This window comes from Lingula anatina, chromosome 4 (assembly GCF_051362555.1).
Source record: "Lingula anatina isolate TDL-2025a chromosome 4, LinAna3.0, whole genome shotgun sequence".
In the NCBI taxonomy this organism is placed as follows: Eukaryota; Metazoa; Brachiopoda; class Lingulata; order Lingulida; family Lingulidae; genus Lingula; species Lingula anatina.
The window spans coordinates 4,754,354-4,771,756 of NC_141770.1; the positions used below are offsets into that span (position 1 = coordinate 4,754,354).

The 17,403-nt window shown below is 37.1% G+C and overlaps 1 protein-coding gene across 1 annotated transcript; it reads left to right on the forward strand.

The window, feature by feature from the left end:
- The first annotated feature begins 9,362 nt into the window (after window positions 1–9,362).
- Window positions 9,363–16,191, forward strand: LOC106173399 (E3 ubiquitin-protein ligase TRIM71). The gene has a single exon (XM_013554526.2). It carries the CDS (start codon window positions 9,858–9,860, stop codon window positions 12,174–12,176), a length of 2,319 nt encoding a protein of 772 aa, XP_013409980.1. The 5' UTR covers window positions 9,363–9,857; the 3' UTR covers window positions 12,177–16,191.
- The last annotated feature ends 1,212 nt before the right edge of the window (window positions 16,192–17,403 follow it).

The window sequence follows — 17,403 nt, forward strand, 5'->3', positions numbered from 1 at the left end:
TCACTAAATTTCAACAACCAAAATTTTAAACGAGCCACTCCACAGAATTTTCCCCATTTGACTGTTTCGCATGTAAAACTTTACTGCCAGTGCTAACTCTATCTATTTAACATGAGGCACAACTGCAATTTTCAGTGTCACGAGGTACCGGTACTTGATGAAATAAAGTAGGCATGGGGGACACAAAATATCACGTGGGGGAAAATATTAGTGGATGGCAAAACCCAGTGTTGCACAAGCCTATTCTTTTAATTGCATCAAAGATAAGATTTTGACAAATACCTAAAACCATTGTCTTAGAACGTCTCGCTGAATCACTTAAAACTGAAATATCCATATACTTAGTATCCTGACCGCCTCGCACCCACACCCTGGTCACTCAGAAATGAAGAAGGGACATCTCTTCCAAGGGTTCAGGTTTCAAATGATCCATCGGGATAGGAGACATATTTCAAAATACACTAGATTAAATCAATTTAATCAAGCTTCAGACACACGTCCCAAGGTACAATGACATTATGTAGGTCACTGGCTATCCTTATACGGTGTACTGCATGCTGTAATCTGAGCAGTTTTTGCTAGGTTTGACAAACCTAACCGTTCTATAGCGTCATCTGGAGGGGGGCATAAACGATCCTCTCTGTTGCAATCGTTAGCTTAGCAGATTGTTGTAGTGTGTGTGTGTGTGTGTGCGTGGACGCGCTTGTGAACGCTTAATCATAGAACCACAGAAATGGCGATAGTAATGCAATTCGAACTGACATATATACAAATAAAGTAATAGTCATTTATGAGAAAAACGCCAACAGAAATGCTATCTACAAATTGTACGGGCAACATCTCTGCTTACGGTCAGCTGTCATTTTTAATCTGTTAATTATATAAATTTAAAAAAAAACATGTAAAACGACCTTAAAATACAACACCAATCTACCATAATGTAAAAATGTAATGACAAAATAAGTAACCCATTAGAATAGAATTGAACAGATAGAAAGTGAATAGATAAATAATCAAAATCGGCCAAGTACTAGTATTTTAACTGATTGGAAAAAAATATGCATACACCGTGCTAATATATTATATTATGAAAACTTCAGATATTGAAACAAAACACCCACTAGGCTATGCAAGACGACCTCTGAGGAAGCCTCTGTGGAGCAGTGGACTATCTAATAGCGGTTTCGGGCTCAACAATGGAATCATGTGGATGTCGCCGATGAGGTTAGATTCAACCAATACCATCGACATAATCAAATTAAAATTCACACACTTCCTGACGAGACCTAGGACGAGTCGTGTGAAGTTCTAAGAGTAACTTAAAATGCGATGGGAGCAGTTGTAGATGGAGCGGAATAAACCCTTTGAAAGATGTTACCTACATTTCAAGAAGTTTGTAGAATAAACACATTGTTTTAACATCTTCTTCATAGAAAAAATGCTTAATCAATCTATATCTATATATATCAAAAAGGAAAAACATGGCCATTATCGAACCAACCATATTGTTTAGTGATTCGCAGTTAAAACTACATAACAAAAAACCCATCATAAACAAAACATACTACAATAAAAAGAACGTTATACAGGTATTTTGATGATTCATGTTAATTCACCGTATAGATCTTGATAAAAATAGAAGTATATATATTGATGCACCTTGAAAGATCTACATTATTTTACAACTATAATGTAGATCTTTCAAGGTGCATCAATATATATATATATATACTTCTACAGGTATTTTGAAAGTACGTAGAGAAGATTCACCAACCTACTTCCTCACTGATAAATGCTAATAACTTCTATATGCAAAAACAGTTAGCAAATTATAAATGTTAGAAAAAAATAATACCACATTCCATGTTTTACATGTGTGTATAACATTTTCCCATTGATCCTACCATTGGCCAGATCTATTGATTTGCTGGGTGGGGGAGAGGGGGCGCGGGGCAAGCACACATACTAGTATGTATAAACGTGTATGTATACTACTTCCTTCGGCAAATACAGTAAAACCGTAAAACCACCTACGTTTATTAGGGAGTGGGAGGGAGAAGGGGGAGGGAGTATCGCCGAATTGAAGGGAAGGTTAAGTGCCCACTGTGTTCTTTCGTGGATCAGACATTGCGTACCGAAGTTGACGCTATTTACCCTTTATCACCTATGATGAGATGTGTGAGACTGTCACTCCTAGAAACAGTGATCATTAAGAACTGTTATGGCATATTTTGAAAACACCTATATCTAAAATAACCTATAAAAGGTGTGTAAACTAAACGTCTTTCTAAACTCCCTGCGTATAATCCTTGGCAGGAATATCAGAATGTTTAGAAGTATTTTTTCAAACGCAGAGATACCACAAAGAAGAGAATGCATTAAAATAATTATATTATTAGAAGTCTTCTATTTCCAGTAGCCTGACCCATGCTTTTGGTACCATCGAATCGTCTGCTGCAAACCTTCTCTTGGGTTTCTCGCCAAGTAGATGGAGTTTTGACGTGTCGGAAGTCGTTATACGGACGGTACGGTCCTTCACGTGTTCAATATTGAGCGGTTCTTAAGATTCCATGCAGCGTTTTGGCTATGGCCATTACGGAGTGTTTATTGTTCACACCGATGTTGTATAGATATTGCCGATTGCCCCCTTGTACAGGTAAAGATCAAACGCGTCATCCACGTATGTTACGGCTTTATTCTGGTCCTCAAATCAAATTCGGTTCCTTGGTTCTAAATAATTTCCAAGAGGTTCTGTTCTGGTCCTACACCTGTGAATGTCCATCATGACGTGACCAAGCGTGTTCCCCAAACGTGTCTTTAGCTGGTTCCCCCTTGGCCCCGGAAATTTTCTGTGGTAGGGAGAGGGAGTGGGTTAATTATTTGCAGTATAGCAACCCAGTTAACAGTATTGATCTGCGACATCAAAAGGCTAGTTGGGTGATATTTCACAGCATTAATTGAAAGAGATAAATTGCTGAGCAACCTTGTGTTCGAAGGATATTGCTGATAACTATTTATTCCCTTCATGCTTCCACCCCACCCGAGCACTTGTAATTGATACTCTGTTTCATGATTAATGTAAAAGATCCAAAAAATGCAAAGAAGCCGTAGACATAATCAGACATTGACAATGACTAGTTATGTGGGTGAAATCATAATTATAACATTTACAGGGGAGAAGGTGGATAAGAAAATTCTCACTTGTATTGTTTACACCAAATGTTTATCTATACAGGGAATTATATCGGATATAATTCCGATATAATTCCCTGATCTATAGAAGAGATGAAATAAGAGAGACCTTTCCACTGCTCAGTGTACTCTCTGCTATGGTGGAGCACTATTGTATAACTTTCTATGTTAATGTTATCAGATGATGAAAGCTTGTTACATTGAGTAGGCCTATCTAAAACTTACATTCTGGGGTAGAATATAAATTTCAACACTCTATCATTGTCTTCATTGGCTGTTTTATTTACCTTTTTTAAAGCCATGTAATTCTAAAATTGCAGTTGATTTCTTTGATGTTGGCTGTTCCTAGGTTCACTGTACCTGTGGTCCCCCAAAGATGTGCCCAGAGCGCGAGGTATCATGCAGTTTAACGTGGTTGTAGCGCATTCTGTCTGAGGAGAGTTTGATAAAGCCATGCTAAACCTTATGCAGGTATATTTAAAGTCAGTACAACTGTCTTCAGCTCTGCCTCACAATACTGGGAACGTTCATGGCTCTGCAGTGTCGCAAACATGTAGTTATTTATTAACTTGAAATTAAGCAATGTTTTAAGCACAATATAATATTGCAAAATAAATTTACATACATGTATATACACGTGTGTGTGTGTGTGTGTGTGTGTGTGTGTGTGTGTGTGATAAAAAGAAAAAAAAAAAAACAGCAGTTATTTTAACCCGACCGGTTTCATTGCATCCTCAGGGGGTTTGTTTATTTTGGTTGCTAAGTGAGCATTACCTGATTTTACAGCTATAACCACATTTATTAACAAAAAGCATTTGCTAAACGTTTTGATATTAACAAATGCAATAATAATAATAATAATAATAATAATAATAATAATAATAATAATAATAATATTGATTTGCAGCTAAAAGTAATTGTATTTAACATAAAGTTCCATTTAGAAATCAAACTAAAAGTCCATTAATTTCAGTTTGCAGTGCTTTTTTAGTTCGGCGCATTGAGTACCATGTAACTCGAGTCATAGATGATTGTTTTTGTAATCTTTGAACATACCGTGAAATAATGATTTCAATAGCTCATCTGTTTTGCATGCATGTGTTTTAAATTGTACAGCAGACGCTGTCAAAAATGTTACAGTTGCGCTGTTGGCTTACGTCACATCTACCACAATCAACTTGGGCCGCCTGGTTATCTCTGTGGACTACTGCTTGCGACCTCAGAAGACACGATGAGTTGAATACCACTACAAACATATCGGTACCAACGAAGTGAATCATTTTCTCGCCCACTACACGTTACGATCGGAAAACAGCCATATCAGGTTTCACAAGCATCCTCCCTTATGCCAAGAGCCCAAATAAGAACGCGTACATTTGCGTTGGCTAAATCTGTGTCTACACAGATTGTCGTCATTTCATTCCCTTAGCATTGTGATGATATTAGTTTGTGTCGTTTATTAACAGCCTGAAAACAAGGAAAGGGGAAAATCGTTCTTCAGTTAACAATATTAATCAAACTGACTTTTCTTAACACGAGCGCTCGGGTAGCCGTTCGTTTTTCACCTATACCGCCGGCTCCAAGATAAAATGCTGTGCATTCCTTGTGGGGAGTAAGGGGTAGAAAGCTGAAAAAGCGGGGAAAATGTACCACCCACCTAACGACTTTGCACTGCCAGTCTCAATACCTTCAATACACACGGAGACAAAAGCGAGAAGAACAATAACACACCTTTCATGCGCCAAACTGGTGTGCCATATATAATATTGTCGCCTTTTTAAGCATATCAGCATGTCGCACAGGCAGATGTAATATTTGCATAAGGATTGAAAACACTTGCCGAATACTTGAAACCAATATTCTTGATCTGTTGATAACAACATGACATATAAAACAAAAGCAAAGAAAGAATATCGTACACTAGCATAGTTTCGTTCTTTGAACACTTTTAGTGTATTTCCAACGATAACTTTTTTTAATCAGGAAAAAAGTTGATACCTTCTTGTTTTAAAACATACGATTTCTGAAAGGAGCGGTAATTTATATCTCCTAAGTTCTATAGTGTTAATAGAGTGGGCCTTAATACGTGCACTTACCAACTTTACTTTTTTACTTCTTTCGTTTTTCTATTTTTTCTATTTTTATTTATATTATTTATATGTATATTATTTTATTCATTATTGTTATTATTTTAGTTATTTATGATGTCGTATAAAGAAATTAGGGCGAATGCATTAAAAAAGAGCAGAAGAGAGATAGAAAGGAATCAATTGCATTGCCTTCCTTAAATATTGGGTCAATTTACCCGGGAATATGAAGATTGCATATAGTCATTTCAAACGTTTATAGTGCTTGCCACTTCAGTGGAAAGATAATCAATGTTAAGAGCAACATAACATTTTTCAGATTTATCATGCCTTTTCATAAACTGATGAATTATTTTCTTGCATCTCGAGCCTTGTTAACACGTCGGCTCCACTTTGCCGTTTATCATCCTGTCTGGTATTGATTTTTAAGAGCGTTTCTCTCATCCTCTATGTTGCTTTTGTGCAATACTTATTCTGCGAATATATCTAGCTATTATCCTAGATTTACTGAGTAAAAAAAAGAATAATCGGAGGTACTCGTATTCCCAAAAGCTTAATAGCTTCTAAATTTGTCTTTTTAAAATAGTTTGAAAGAAATAGTGTAATGCATTGGTGTACTGAAGCTCGAATTTATCTCCTGAGTTTCCATAAGACTAACGATGAAATCTTTGTGCTTCCGGCTGCTTTACGCAAACAGAAATTTTTTCTCTGTGGCAAAAGTACGAATTTTCCACGAATGCGGCGCGATTTTCTTTTATCTCTCCTGATCGCTACCTTTGCTTTGAATGATGACCAACGCCGCGGACTACAATAGACAGGAGGACAGATAGCGTTATCGACGAGTCCACAGAATGTATAGCAGTTCCTAACCCGACTCCATAGGCTATGTACAGTGAGGCCGAGCCATATGATATAGCTCTCACAATATTACCCGGTTATTATTCAATCTATTACGTAACATGCCGCAAACACGTATAAGCCCCGAACGCTGTATGACCTGGATCCTTGCCAGAGGAGGGCCATTGGAGGGTCATTGGTGTGGTCATTCAGGGAGTGGAGCTGATACATGTGGTTGGAGAGAGAAAAACAAAACAGCAACGCTCGCTGAAATATAGAACGCAGGGACTGATCGGTCAGATCCAGGCTCTTATGGTCGCTTATATATCCGATGAGGTTAGAAAAGGACAAGAAAAATTTATGTTTTAGTCTTCAAACCTAAAACAGTGCGTAGTATTTGATTTATTTTCACTCGTCATCAATTTCATTCGTTTTCTGTGAGCATTTTGGGACGATCCAAATAAGAAGAAGAAGTAAAATAGAGTTTTTAAATAAATTTCTTCTTTGTCTATTATATACAGACAGGTTCTTTGAATAATACACATTATTACATGCATAATAAATCAAGATGAAGACACAGGAGTTCAAAGTAATACAATACCCAGTGAAATTTGACCTAGGAAAAACAAGTAAAAAGTTTCTTTTATTGAAGAATTCGGAAACAGTTTTCCAAAGTCACTTGTCCATTTTGTATTAAAAATTTTCACGTCATATATTTTGATAATCCATAAAGAAAAAAAAAATCCACTAAAATCCTGCCAATGTGTGCGAAAATAATGGCATAATTTCAGTATGTGTTAAATTTTGAAGTTAATTTGGAAATGCTTTGCCACAGGAGGAATTTGTTTACAAATGTTTATAGACATTTCTGTAGCTCAAATCATTAAAAAAAATAGTAGCTGAGGATTGTCTGAGAATAAATCCTTTGACAGGGACTGGTGCAATTATTGGGAATTTCAATTAATGCTTCTGGGCACTGGTGAAAAATTAAAAACAATAAAGAACATATTTTATCAAAATAAAAATAAATTATTGAAAATTTCAATATTAATGCATTTGAACTTTGGTTAAAAATTAACAATTAAGAGGATATTTATCAAAAGAAAAAATAAACCTTTGCTTTTTTCACGATAAGAGTGATGTGATTTTTAATAAAATAATATTTTCAGTAAGATCTAAACTGTATATAAGGGAATAAAAATAGAAAAGGTTCATTGTTTCAGGCAGGTATTTGTATACTGTGCATTAATTAATTACTTACTGAAAAATGAATGCCTGTAAAAATTTTATCTTTCATTCACAGAAAAAATTCTCTCTGTTACCTTATTCCACAGCTTATTGTCAATTAAATTCGAGTTCCAATGATAAATTTAAAGAGTAAAATGCAAAAATAAATGTGATACATATAATAATTTTTGGAAAACATCTTATACATTTAGTGAATTTGTTGAAATATTTCCGAATTTATTTCCAAAATGTATCACGAATATTTGACACATAATCTTCAAATACTTGAAAATTCACTTCCATTGAAATAAATAAATCATGCAAACAAAAGAGAATTGGTGAATATTGGTCTCATAGTTTCATGACATTTTGTAGTATATTGGCATATGTTTTGACAGCTCAAACTGAAAAGATCAAACTAAGACAAAGCAGAAAAGTGAGGAGCAAAACAATTTCTTGGTGAACGACGCTGTCAAACTTTTAATCTTCACAGTTTACGATTGAATAGCCGGGCTTTTTCAGTTTGATTCATTTAAGCAGGGATACTAAGGCAGCTTTATATTCACAAAGACAATTTATAATCTATGTTATTTTAGTAATGATATTACGTTGAAAAAACGCAATAACAAATATCAGGGATTTACATATATATAAAAAAGAAATACGTTTCTTAAGGGAGAACATGACAGTTGATTGAAATATAATTCCCACAAACAAAAATTCATTACTTGGTTGTAACCATAAAATAATATGAAATAAATTTAAGACCTACATAAGACAGAATTATCAAAATTGAAGCAAATTAAAAAACTAACTCGTATTACAGAAATTATTTTACTAATATTGATTAATTTTCAAATAGTTTTAATATATAAATTGACAATCTTCAAAATAGACAACCAAGAAGAAAACATCTATCTTGATTTTTGCTATCTCAGTTTGTAAATCCAATCGTAGTTAAATGTTCTTTCATCTAAGTAATTTGAGACATGTAGGCCTAAATATTTTATCTGTATTTAGACTATGACTGTAATTAATGTAGGTACAAAAATTTTTTTTTCCTATTCAAGCGGTATTTTTCGGTGTTACAGCTTTCTTACGGCTTTGAGAAAAATAGTTCAGATCCATAAAAAAAAAAAAAAAATGGCAATAGTGTCGCATTTTCTAAATGATCTAGAGATCATGGGATTCAACAGAATGATTAATTTCAAATGCTACTCAAAGGTATATTTTGAAAAACAATTTAAATTATATATAGTTATATAAATTTTTTTCACCAGTCTAAACATTTGAATAGGCTTTTCTTTCGTGCATAAAGAGCCGTGCATCTTTCTTTGATATATAGGCCTAGTAAGTTGCAGATAACAAGTATTTCTCTGGTTGGCGAAATGTGAGTCACAAAATAATAGCTTAAGATTAACTAATCTGTGCCATTCTTGTGCTGATACACTCAAAACGAACAGTTCTTTCATATTAATAAGCACAATGTAAATATTTTCACAGATTGTCAATTCCTAGATAGGCCTATAATAAAGTTAAGTCTCTCTCACCTCCTGTTACATTTTACATTTATATCCAGTTTTCCAGCATTTATGACACACTTAACGCATATGACCCGTGAGGTTGGTAAATTTACAAGTAAAGCTATCTTTACTCTTCCGTGCAATAAGACATTTACTCTGCAGTTGTTTTGAGGCCGCGTCCAAAAGTTACAGAGAACTCAATGGAGTAAAGCAACACAAACCTCGTGTCAAGAAGGGGCCGGGGTTTAATTAACGCTCTGCCATGAATAAACATGACTTAATCACGAGTAGGGACCTGTTTTAACATTGCATTCCTGGCAGTTATACACAAAGAGCATACTTGGCGTCATAAAATCAGATAAACGTCATGTGTGAATCCCGTGCGTGGTATAATTACTTAAATAAGCACCCAGGAGGGTTAAGTAACATTATGCAATTTCCGAAGGTAGGGTTTTGGCGCGCTCCGATAAAATTCCTCAAACAACTCATTCACAAAATAGTCATTTGATAGCAGCAGCTCAGGGGTCAACAGAATTCGTTTACATAACCACATTAATGCCACTTTGAAATTGATTTTATGAGAAAAATGCTTTTCATAAACCAACGCTCGCTGGCGTCCTACTTTCTAGCTCAAATTCTGATTGGTTGAAAAGAGATGAATGACATATTTCAGCTAACTAGGTCACAACGCCTTTCAAGATGCAAAGATGGCGACGTGGGGAGAAGGGGTGAGCTGGAGCTCCTAACGGCAGACGCGAAAAAGTGACGGTAGGAGAGATTTCGAGCGTTTTTTATCTACCTCAGCTTGTGAACATGAAGTAACTTGAGTCACATTGAAATCTATACCTCATCAACTAGTCAGGTGAACGGGAAAATATCTTCCATCGATGCCCATTCATACGTTCTCGAAGTTCGGCTGGGTTGATGCTCGTGTGTACGGCGATCGTGGGAGGTTCTCTGTTCGTGGCCACCAAGCCATTACACAAGCTTCATGCGTTACCTCATGGCCGCATTTACGGACCAAATCAGCGAGCAACTTTCATGTAGTACTTGTGGGGAGCGGTACGCCGACCCTCGCGTTTTACCCTGCTTCCACACTTTCTGCCGACGATGTCTTGTGGACAGACACGAGGGGGAAGAAGGAGGGCAGATCCAGTGCCCGACATGTAGCCAAAAGGCCGCTCTCGGAGAGGGCGGTGTGGACAGTTTACCAGCCAACATATTCATCAAAAATATATTAGACGTTGTAGTTTCACACGAGGAGGATTTCGAAAATGGCGATCTTGATAAAGAGCACGCTGTGCGTCACTGTAGCTCGTGCGACGAGGGTGCTCCAGCTACGTCGCACTGTAAAGACTGCAACGAATTTCTTTGTGATAACTGCGTCAGGGCGCACCTACGTGTACGACTCACCAAAGACCACATGATTGTACGTATGAACCAGCGAGACAACAACGCACACGCACGCACCAATATATCTGCTCAGCAAGCAACTCCCACCATGCAGCCGGTCTCAGATCGACCTCCGAGTTTCTGCCAGATCCACGAGCACGAGATTTTACGCCTTTATTGTGATAGCTGTGCCAGAGCCATATGCAGGGAGTGCACTATGTCCGAACACTTGGGTCATAATTTTATCTATCTCCAGGATGCTGTAGAGAATTCAAAGACAGTCACTATGAAGTTGCTGGTGGATGCCAAAGCAGGAATCAAATCCATAGAAGATAGTTTACACACCACACAGAGTATGCAAGAACGTGTGGAGGGACGTGCACAGGCAGTAGTGACTGAAGTGCGTGCTACAACACACCGTCATATGGCAGCATTAGAGGAGCGTGAGCGCGATTTGTTACACCGGGTCGAGAAAATACGTCAGGTTAAGGGAAAGTCGCTACATGTCCAAGCAGAGGAATTACGCCAAGGTCTAACCTCGTTAACAATGACTGTAGAAGAGGTGCAGGCTATTCTTGACACGGGTACTGATGTGGATGTGCTTAAAACCAAAGACAAAATGGTTTCTGAAATCTCCAACATGCGACGTCTCAGAGGTCACCTCACGCCCCACGAAGACGACAATATTGTGTTTACTCCCCCTGACACAGCCCTTCACACAGCCATTAGTCAGCTTGGCTTTATATATAGCAGTGCCTTTGCTCCTAACTCCATAGCAACAGGGGACGGCCTTAAACGTGGTCTGCGGGGAAAGGTGGCAACATTCACAGTACAAGCAAAAGATCACCTGGGGGACCAGCGCGCAGTGGGGGGCGACCCCTTGGACGTCATTGTGCAGAGCCCAGAGGGCGTGCTGTTCAGAGCAGAGATCACAGACCGTCAGAATGGAACCTACGCTGTCAGCTACCGACCACAGTCTGAGGGACAGTATATTGTTTCAGTTACAATCCGAGGCAAACACATCCATGATAGCCCTTTCACAGTGACTGTGCGTAGTGGTCGGAACTACTCTTCCATTGGGCAAATGTTATTCTGCTTTGGAGGTGAAGGGGAAGAAGAGGGGCAGCTCTGTCGACCTTGGGGCATATGTTGTGATCGTGAGGGATACATCTTCATTGCTGACCGCAGCAACAATCGTGTTCAAATTTTCAATCCAGATGGTTCATTTTCAAGGAAATTTGGCACCCCAGGGTCAAGGAATGGGCAGTTTGATCGTCCAGCGGGTGTGGCAGTTGACCAGAACAGGCGTATCATTGTCGCAGATAAAGACAACCACCGCATTCAGATCTTTGCCTTCGATGGCACATTTCAGTTGAAGTTTGGAGAGAAAGGAAACAAGAATGGCCAGTTTAACTACCCCTGGGATGTTGCTGTGAACCCTGAGGGTAAAGTATTAGTCTCTGACACCAGAAACCACAGGGTGCAGCTCTTTTCAGCTGATGGTGCATTCCTCAACAAATACGGCTTCGAAGGAGCACTTTGGAAACATTTTGATTCCCCACGCGGCGTGTGCTTCAATAACGAAGGACACATGGTGGTAACAGACTTCAACAATCACCGTCTGCTTGTCATCCACCCTGACTTCCAATCTGCACGCTTCCTCGGGACAGAGGGTTCATCCAACGGGCAATTTCTACGTCCTCAGGGTGTCACCGTGGACCAAGAGGGGAACATAATAGTGGCAGACTCTCGTAATCACCGGGTGCAAATTTTCCAACCCAATGGAAACTTTTTGTGCAAGTTTGGCACCCCTGGGAGTGGCCCGGGCCAGTTAGACCGCCCCTCTGGCCTGTGTGTCTCCCCTGACGGGTATCTCCTAGTTGTGGACTTTGGAAACAACCGTGTCCAAGTGTTTTGATGACCTGTGCCCAGTTAACTGTCGTATATCTGGGCTCTTTTGGTCAATGATGAAATGGATGAAAAACCTCAGGTTAATAACTGACGCTCAGGAATATCTCAAGGCTGTTGATATGTGAGGCCAAGGCAGTGTAACAATGTTATGTGAAGCCAAAGGCAATATACAACAATTCTTACTCAGGGAGAATATGATGTAGTCATACAAGCCATTGTGAACTTGATCATTCAGTGATTCAAAATCAAACTTTATTATTCTTCAATATATATATATATATTATTTGTGGAGTAATGTGCAAAATGTTGATATATATATATATATATACTCGGTGTGTGGCGTGCACAAAGTAAATCAGTATTCCAAGAAGAGTCCACTCAGGCGCACACGGCAGTCTCCCAAGCAAGGACAGTTTTCTCTCAGGAACCTATGTGCACCCTCTGAAGGAGCTCTGACTGGAGGAAGCGATATAGTAGGTGGATAAATCATTGATAAGAAAAATAGTTGGTAATTAGTTTTATTCTATGCTAGTCTATATTACCCCTATGCTGTAAAAGCAGTACTGCATCCTCAAGTCAGTGCAGTGTAGGGATTATACAGTTGTTGGTTTGGTTATAGGTGTTTCTATACTGCTTTCACATGTTATGACATTGAAGTGTATGAGAATCCCTTTTTAAAATGTATTTATGAAAAACTGTGGTCATTTATAAGCTAAAAAGGTTAAACAAAGAACTTATGAAATGAGGAAGCAAAAGACTGTATGTTACAATTAGTTAAGAACTCCAATCTTAAATGCAGCATGTTGTGATTATAGCTTACAAACATGCTAAATGTGCTTATTTTTATCTACCTCGGGCTATCTGCACATGGCCAGCACATTCGAACCTATTCTATTTTTTAAAAATCATGGCCTATGGTGGATGGAAACAGAAAAGAGATTTGGTCTATGAACACCTATCTGTGTGCACCATATGTGTTTGTGGTTTACTATTCAATTAATTTTTTAATGATAAATTTTGTGTATTATATTATTGTTTATGTGTAACCGCCCCTACCTCAGCTCCATCTGTAGGCGAGTACAGCCCTATGAGGGCTCTCATTTCCTTCAGGCTTCACATCGCCTCTAACTCAAGAGTGTTTTTTTTGTAAATATTTTTATCTGTTTTAAGATGAATGGTTTGGAGACTGTGTTTTAAGACTGGTGTAAAAAGTTGGTGCTCAGCCAGAGAGCCTCGCCACTACCTCTACTTTATCAGGCAACAGTTGGCTATTATATGCAGTAGAGTATGAATGATGACTAGATCAGTTTTTGGGCATTGCTTTAAGCAACTTTTATTTATTTGTTTATGGTTGTTATTATAATTATTTTTGAGAGATATTCCACGGGTAATATGCAGTTATGTTTGTGGTCTGAGAATTCTCCCTTCTCTCAAAAAAAAAGTTCATCTCGTTTAAATCAAAGAAGGGATTCAAGAGTACTTTTTGGCTCTCACTTAAACAAAACTAGTAGTTGATTTTTTTGTACCTATTCTCTGAACAAGTACTTGAAAATCTCATTTTGTCTCAGGTAACTGTAGTTGACGAAACATTTGTGCTTGGGCTTTGAAAGCATTCCAGGGTATAAAGCAGCATTTTTGAGAGAATGGGAAAATTCTTCTTCCACGCTATTCACTGTAGTATTGAAGTCTGTTTCTAGTCAATTCCTTAGCCTTGCTGGTTTTGTCAGTTTGTTACAAAACTCGGTTTCAAATGACCTCTGATATTAGATATACATGTACGAACGTTCGATAACAGAAGGATTGGTTAAGAATATGAAGGCACTCCCCTTGAAAATCGCATTCTTATGAAGTGATTGGAAAGACCGTCTTTCGTTTGTACAAAAATTATTTGGGACCGGTAAATATTACGTTGGGATCCAAATTCATTTGATTTACTCCAACAACATTTTTTTAGAAAGACCCAAGTTTTTATCAAATTATAGAATTTGAATACCTCGAAACTACAAATATATCTTGAGTTTCAATTTCTGCATATTTATTTATTTATTTATTTATTTATTTATTTATTTATTTTGCACATCAGGCAGCACCAGACGAGCTAAGCATTTACCGGAAACCTCGGCCATATTTACTCAGGAGACATTGTTTGGTAATATATTATATCTAGTCAAATACAAAAATGCATCATCACTTTGTGTGTGAACTCAAATTCTTTATATAACCTCATCGTTTCGTTCAGTTCACAGATTGCGATTGCAAGTTTTGCATAGGTGGTAGTTAAGATTTAATCTTTGTGAATAGTTTTGCATGCAAAGTTAATTAGTGTAGCCTCGTTAAGCCCGCATAGTCATACTATTAATAGAAAAGGCAGTTGCGTGAATTCTTCTGGTAGTTAAAGCTTGCATTCTACAAAAACGTGCTTAGCGCATTTGGTTAGTTGGCCTTACTCTTACAATAACAGTGTTTCGAAGAAAATACCCTGTGATTGGACGCCCATTTTGTAGTTACTGCAGTTTTGGGACTTGTTTTTGCCAACCACTCTTCACTTCCTCTTGTGGAAACAAATTAATTTTGATGTCTTCGGGCAGTTTTTCCTGTTGAAACTTGATATTTTTGCTCAACGATGTCAAACCAAAACAGTTATACTGTTGCATTCAAAATGCCCTCCGCGTGGAAAACGCGGGGCTAAACTTAAAAGTGGGGTACCTCACTGAGGTGGTCTATTCAGTATATTGCCAGTGAAATCAAAACCGTACTATTCTGCAAGAAGTAAAAATTCAAAGACATTTTCTATTTGTATTTGATTTTAGGGATTAAGTAGATTTTATTTGGTATCTTAGGTTTATCTCTATGTAGCCTTGTTGTTTTTGAACAGTTTTTTGTCTTCTTTGTTACGGTTTAGCCAAACGGTCATAGACCAAAAAATGCTACACAAGAAATGAAGTGTTGCTCGCTGTTTATGCTGGAGCTGTAAGCCTCCAAACTTTCTTCTTTATTTGATTATTTCCATTTAGTGTATTTTTTAATTTGTTAATTGATTCATTATTTTATTTATTTATTTATTGTCATTGTGTATAGTTTAACCCATATTATAAGTGTGTTACATGTATTTTAGGATCGTCTTTAGGTTAGCGTATAAGGTGTCAAATTCGAACAAATGTCTTGAAAAGTCTTGAGATATAACCCGAGGTATTACTTCGTGCTTTACTCTCGCAGCATTGAGAGAGACTCGTTCTCTATAATAATTATACAACCGGTGAATGCTTCAGCGCGGCAGCGAACATGTTACGCTATCATTATGGTCCTATGTGTGTAAAATTACTGCTAAATTCTTAAAAAAAGAGCGCCGTTTTTATTGCTTGTTGAAAAAAGTCAATTTTTGCTTATTTTAAAGAATTTGTATTTGATGCTTTAGGAGTTATGTTTTCGGTATTTTACTGGAAAAAATATAAGGCAGTTGAAAAAGAAAAAGTCAGTATTGGAAAATAAGAGTTTTAAACGCTAAAAACATTAGACAACTTAGAATGTATGTTAAAACAAATTATGGCATGTCAATGAAAGTAAATGTATAACTATTGGGTGTGACAGTTTGGGTGATAATACATTTGTTTTTAATTACCTTAAACTGTGCTTCTTTTGAAAATTATTTGTTTCTTCTCACTGTTGATACAAGTGTCACATACAGCATAGGGAACGTCAACCTCAAATATATTGCTGGCTTTTATTATGCTATATAGATTATGTAGATTTTAGCTAATTTTTATAGGTCTGATAAGTCTTTTTTTCACTCAGGTGCAAAATTATTTTCTCTGCTTCATTTAAACTGGTCAGTTATTACTACCTCCGTTTTGTGATTGTTAATATTAACAACGCTTAGTACTATACAACTAATTATATAAATGGAAGACAATTTTTAACGAACTACAGGATTTGGCTATTTCAAAAATGAGAAATATTATTGTGCAATGTTAAAAGCTGTGGACTGGAATAAAGATACATCACTCGATTTAAAATTAACATAACAGTTGTTGTTGATCTGGGCTCAGTTAACGGAATCCAATATGGCGTCTTTGGGGAATATGGGTCAGTTTTCGTTAAGTTGGGGTCAAGGTGATGAGTGACCCACCACGTGATAGTGCCAAACAGGTGCCTTACTCCGTGTTACGTAATCGTTCCTGAAATCAAGAACAGATAACCGCGATGAAAGACTAAGATAATTTTCATTCCCAAACCTGTCCGCAAATGCCAGGGTTTCTGGCCTTTTTTCGTGCAGGTAATGACCCCGTACATTGTCGAGATAAAGATCTGTGAAGGACGTTTGGTTCAGGAACACGCGGCATAACATACATACTTAATATATTGTTTACTACGTCTTAGGAGATACAGAATTAGGAGTGAGGTCCAAAACACTGCAATCGCTTGTCATAAAATTGCTATAGAATAAGATTTGCAAAGCGTCTCAGTAGGCAGATTTGTTGGAGCACGCGAACGTATATTTCCAGTAAACCTATGTCAACTCTGTAAGCTTTGCTGTGAATTTATGGAGAATGATTTTTAGACACTATGAGAGGTATTAGCTAACATGGGGGACCATCCTTTCTTTGCGTGTGGAACCTTGGTAACCTGGGGATCATTTAGGTGAAGCCGCAGTTTTTCGTCACAACGGTTTTCATGCTTGTGATAAAATTACTATTTACCCTGAAACATATTTAGAAATAATATGGAATAGAAACGCCCCCCCCAAAAAAATCGTTTTTATCTGTCTTTGGTATCAATGTACTCTGGTTTATATTAAAAATATTTTCATTCCCTAAAAACTGTTTAAAATATCACTGAATTATCATAAAGTGATTTGAAAATGAAATATGCTGAATTTAGTTTAAAAATCATTTGGAGGCAATGTCTTAGTGCCTGTTGAATTTATCAAGGTGTATAACTGAAAATAATAGATGTTTATTCTGTAATCTAAGGCCGACGATAAAATGTTTTTCGAAACAAAAGGTTAAATCAGCTTTTAAATATAAGAATTAATCTATATTTCCTGAATAAATTTAATCTAATACACCGTATATAACTTGAGTATTATATATATGCTAACATAGGCATCATTTTTAGAATAGTTTAGAAACTTTCCATATGTCTTAAATTTTCCCTTTTAAGGATAACAATTGTTCATTTTGGCCAGAAAAATGAATTTTTCTGGGGTAAACGACAATTTTCCCATACTTACCAGT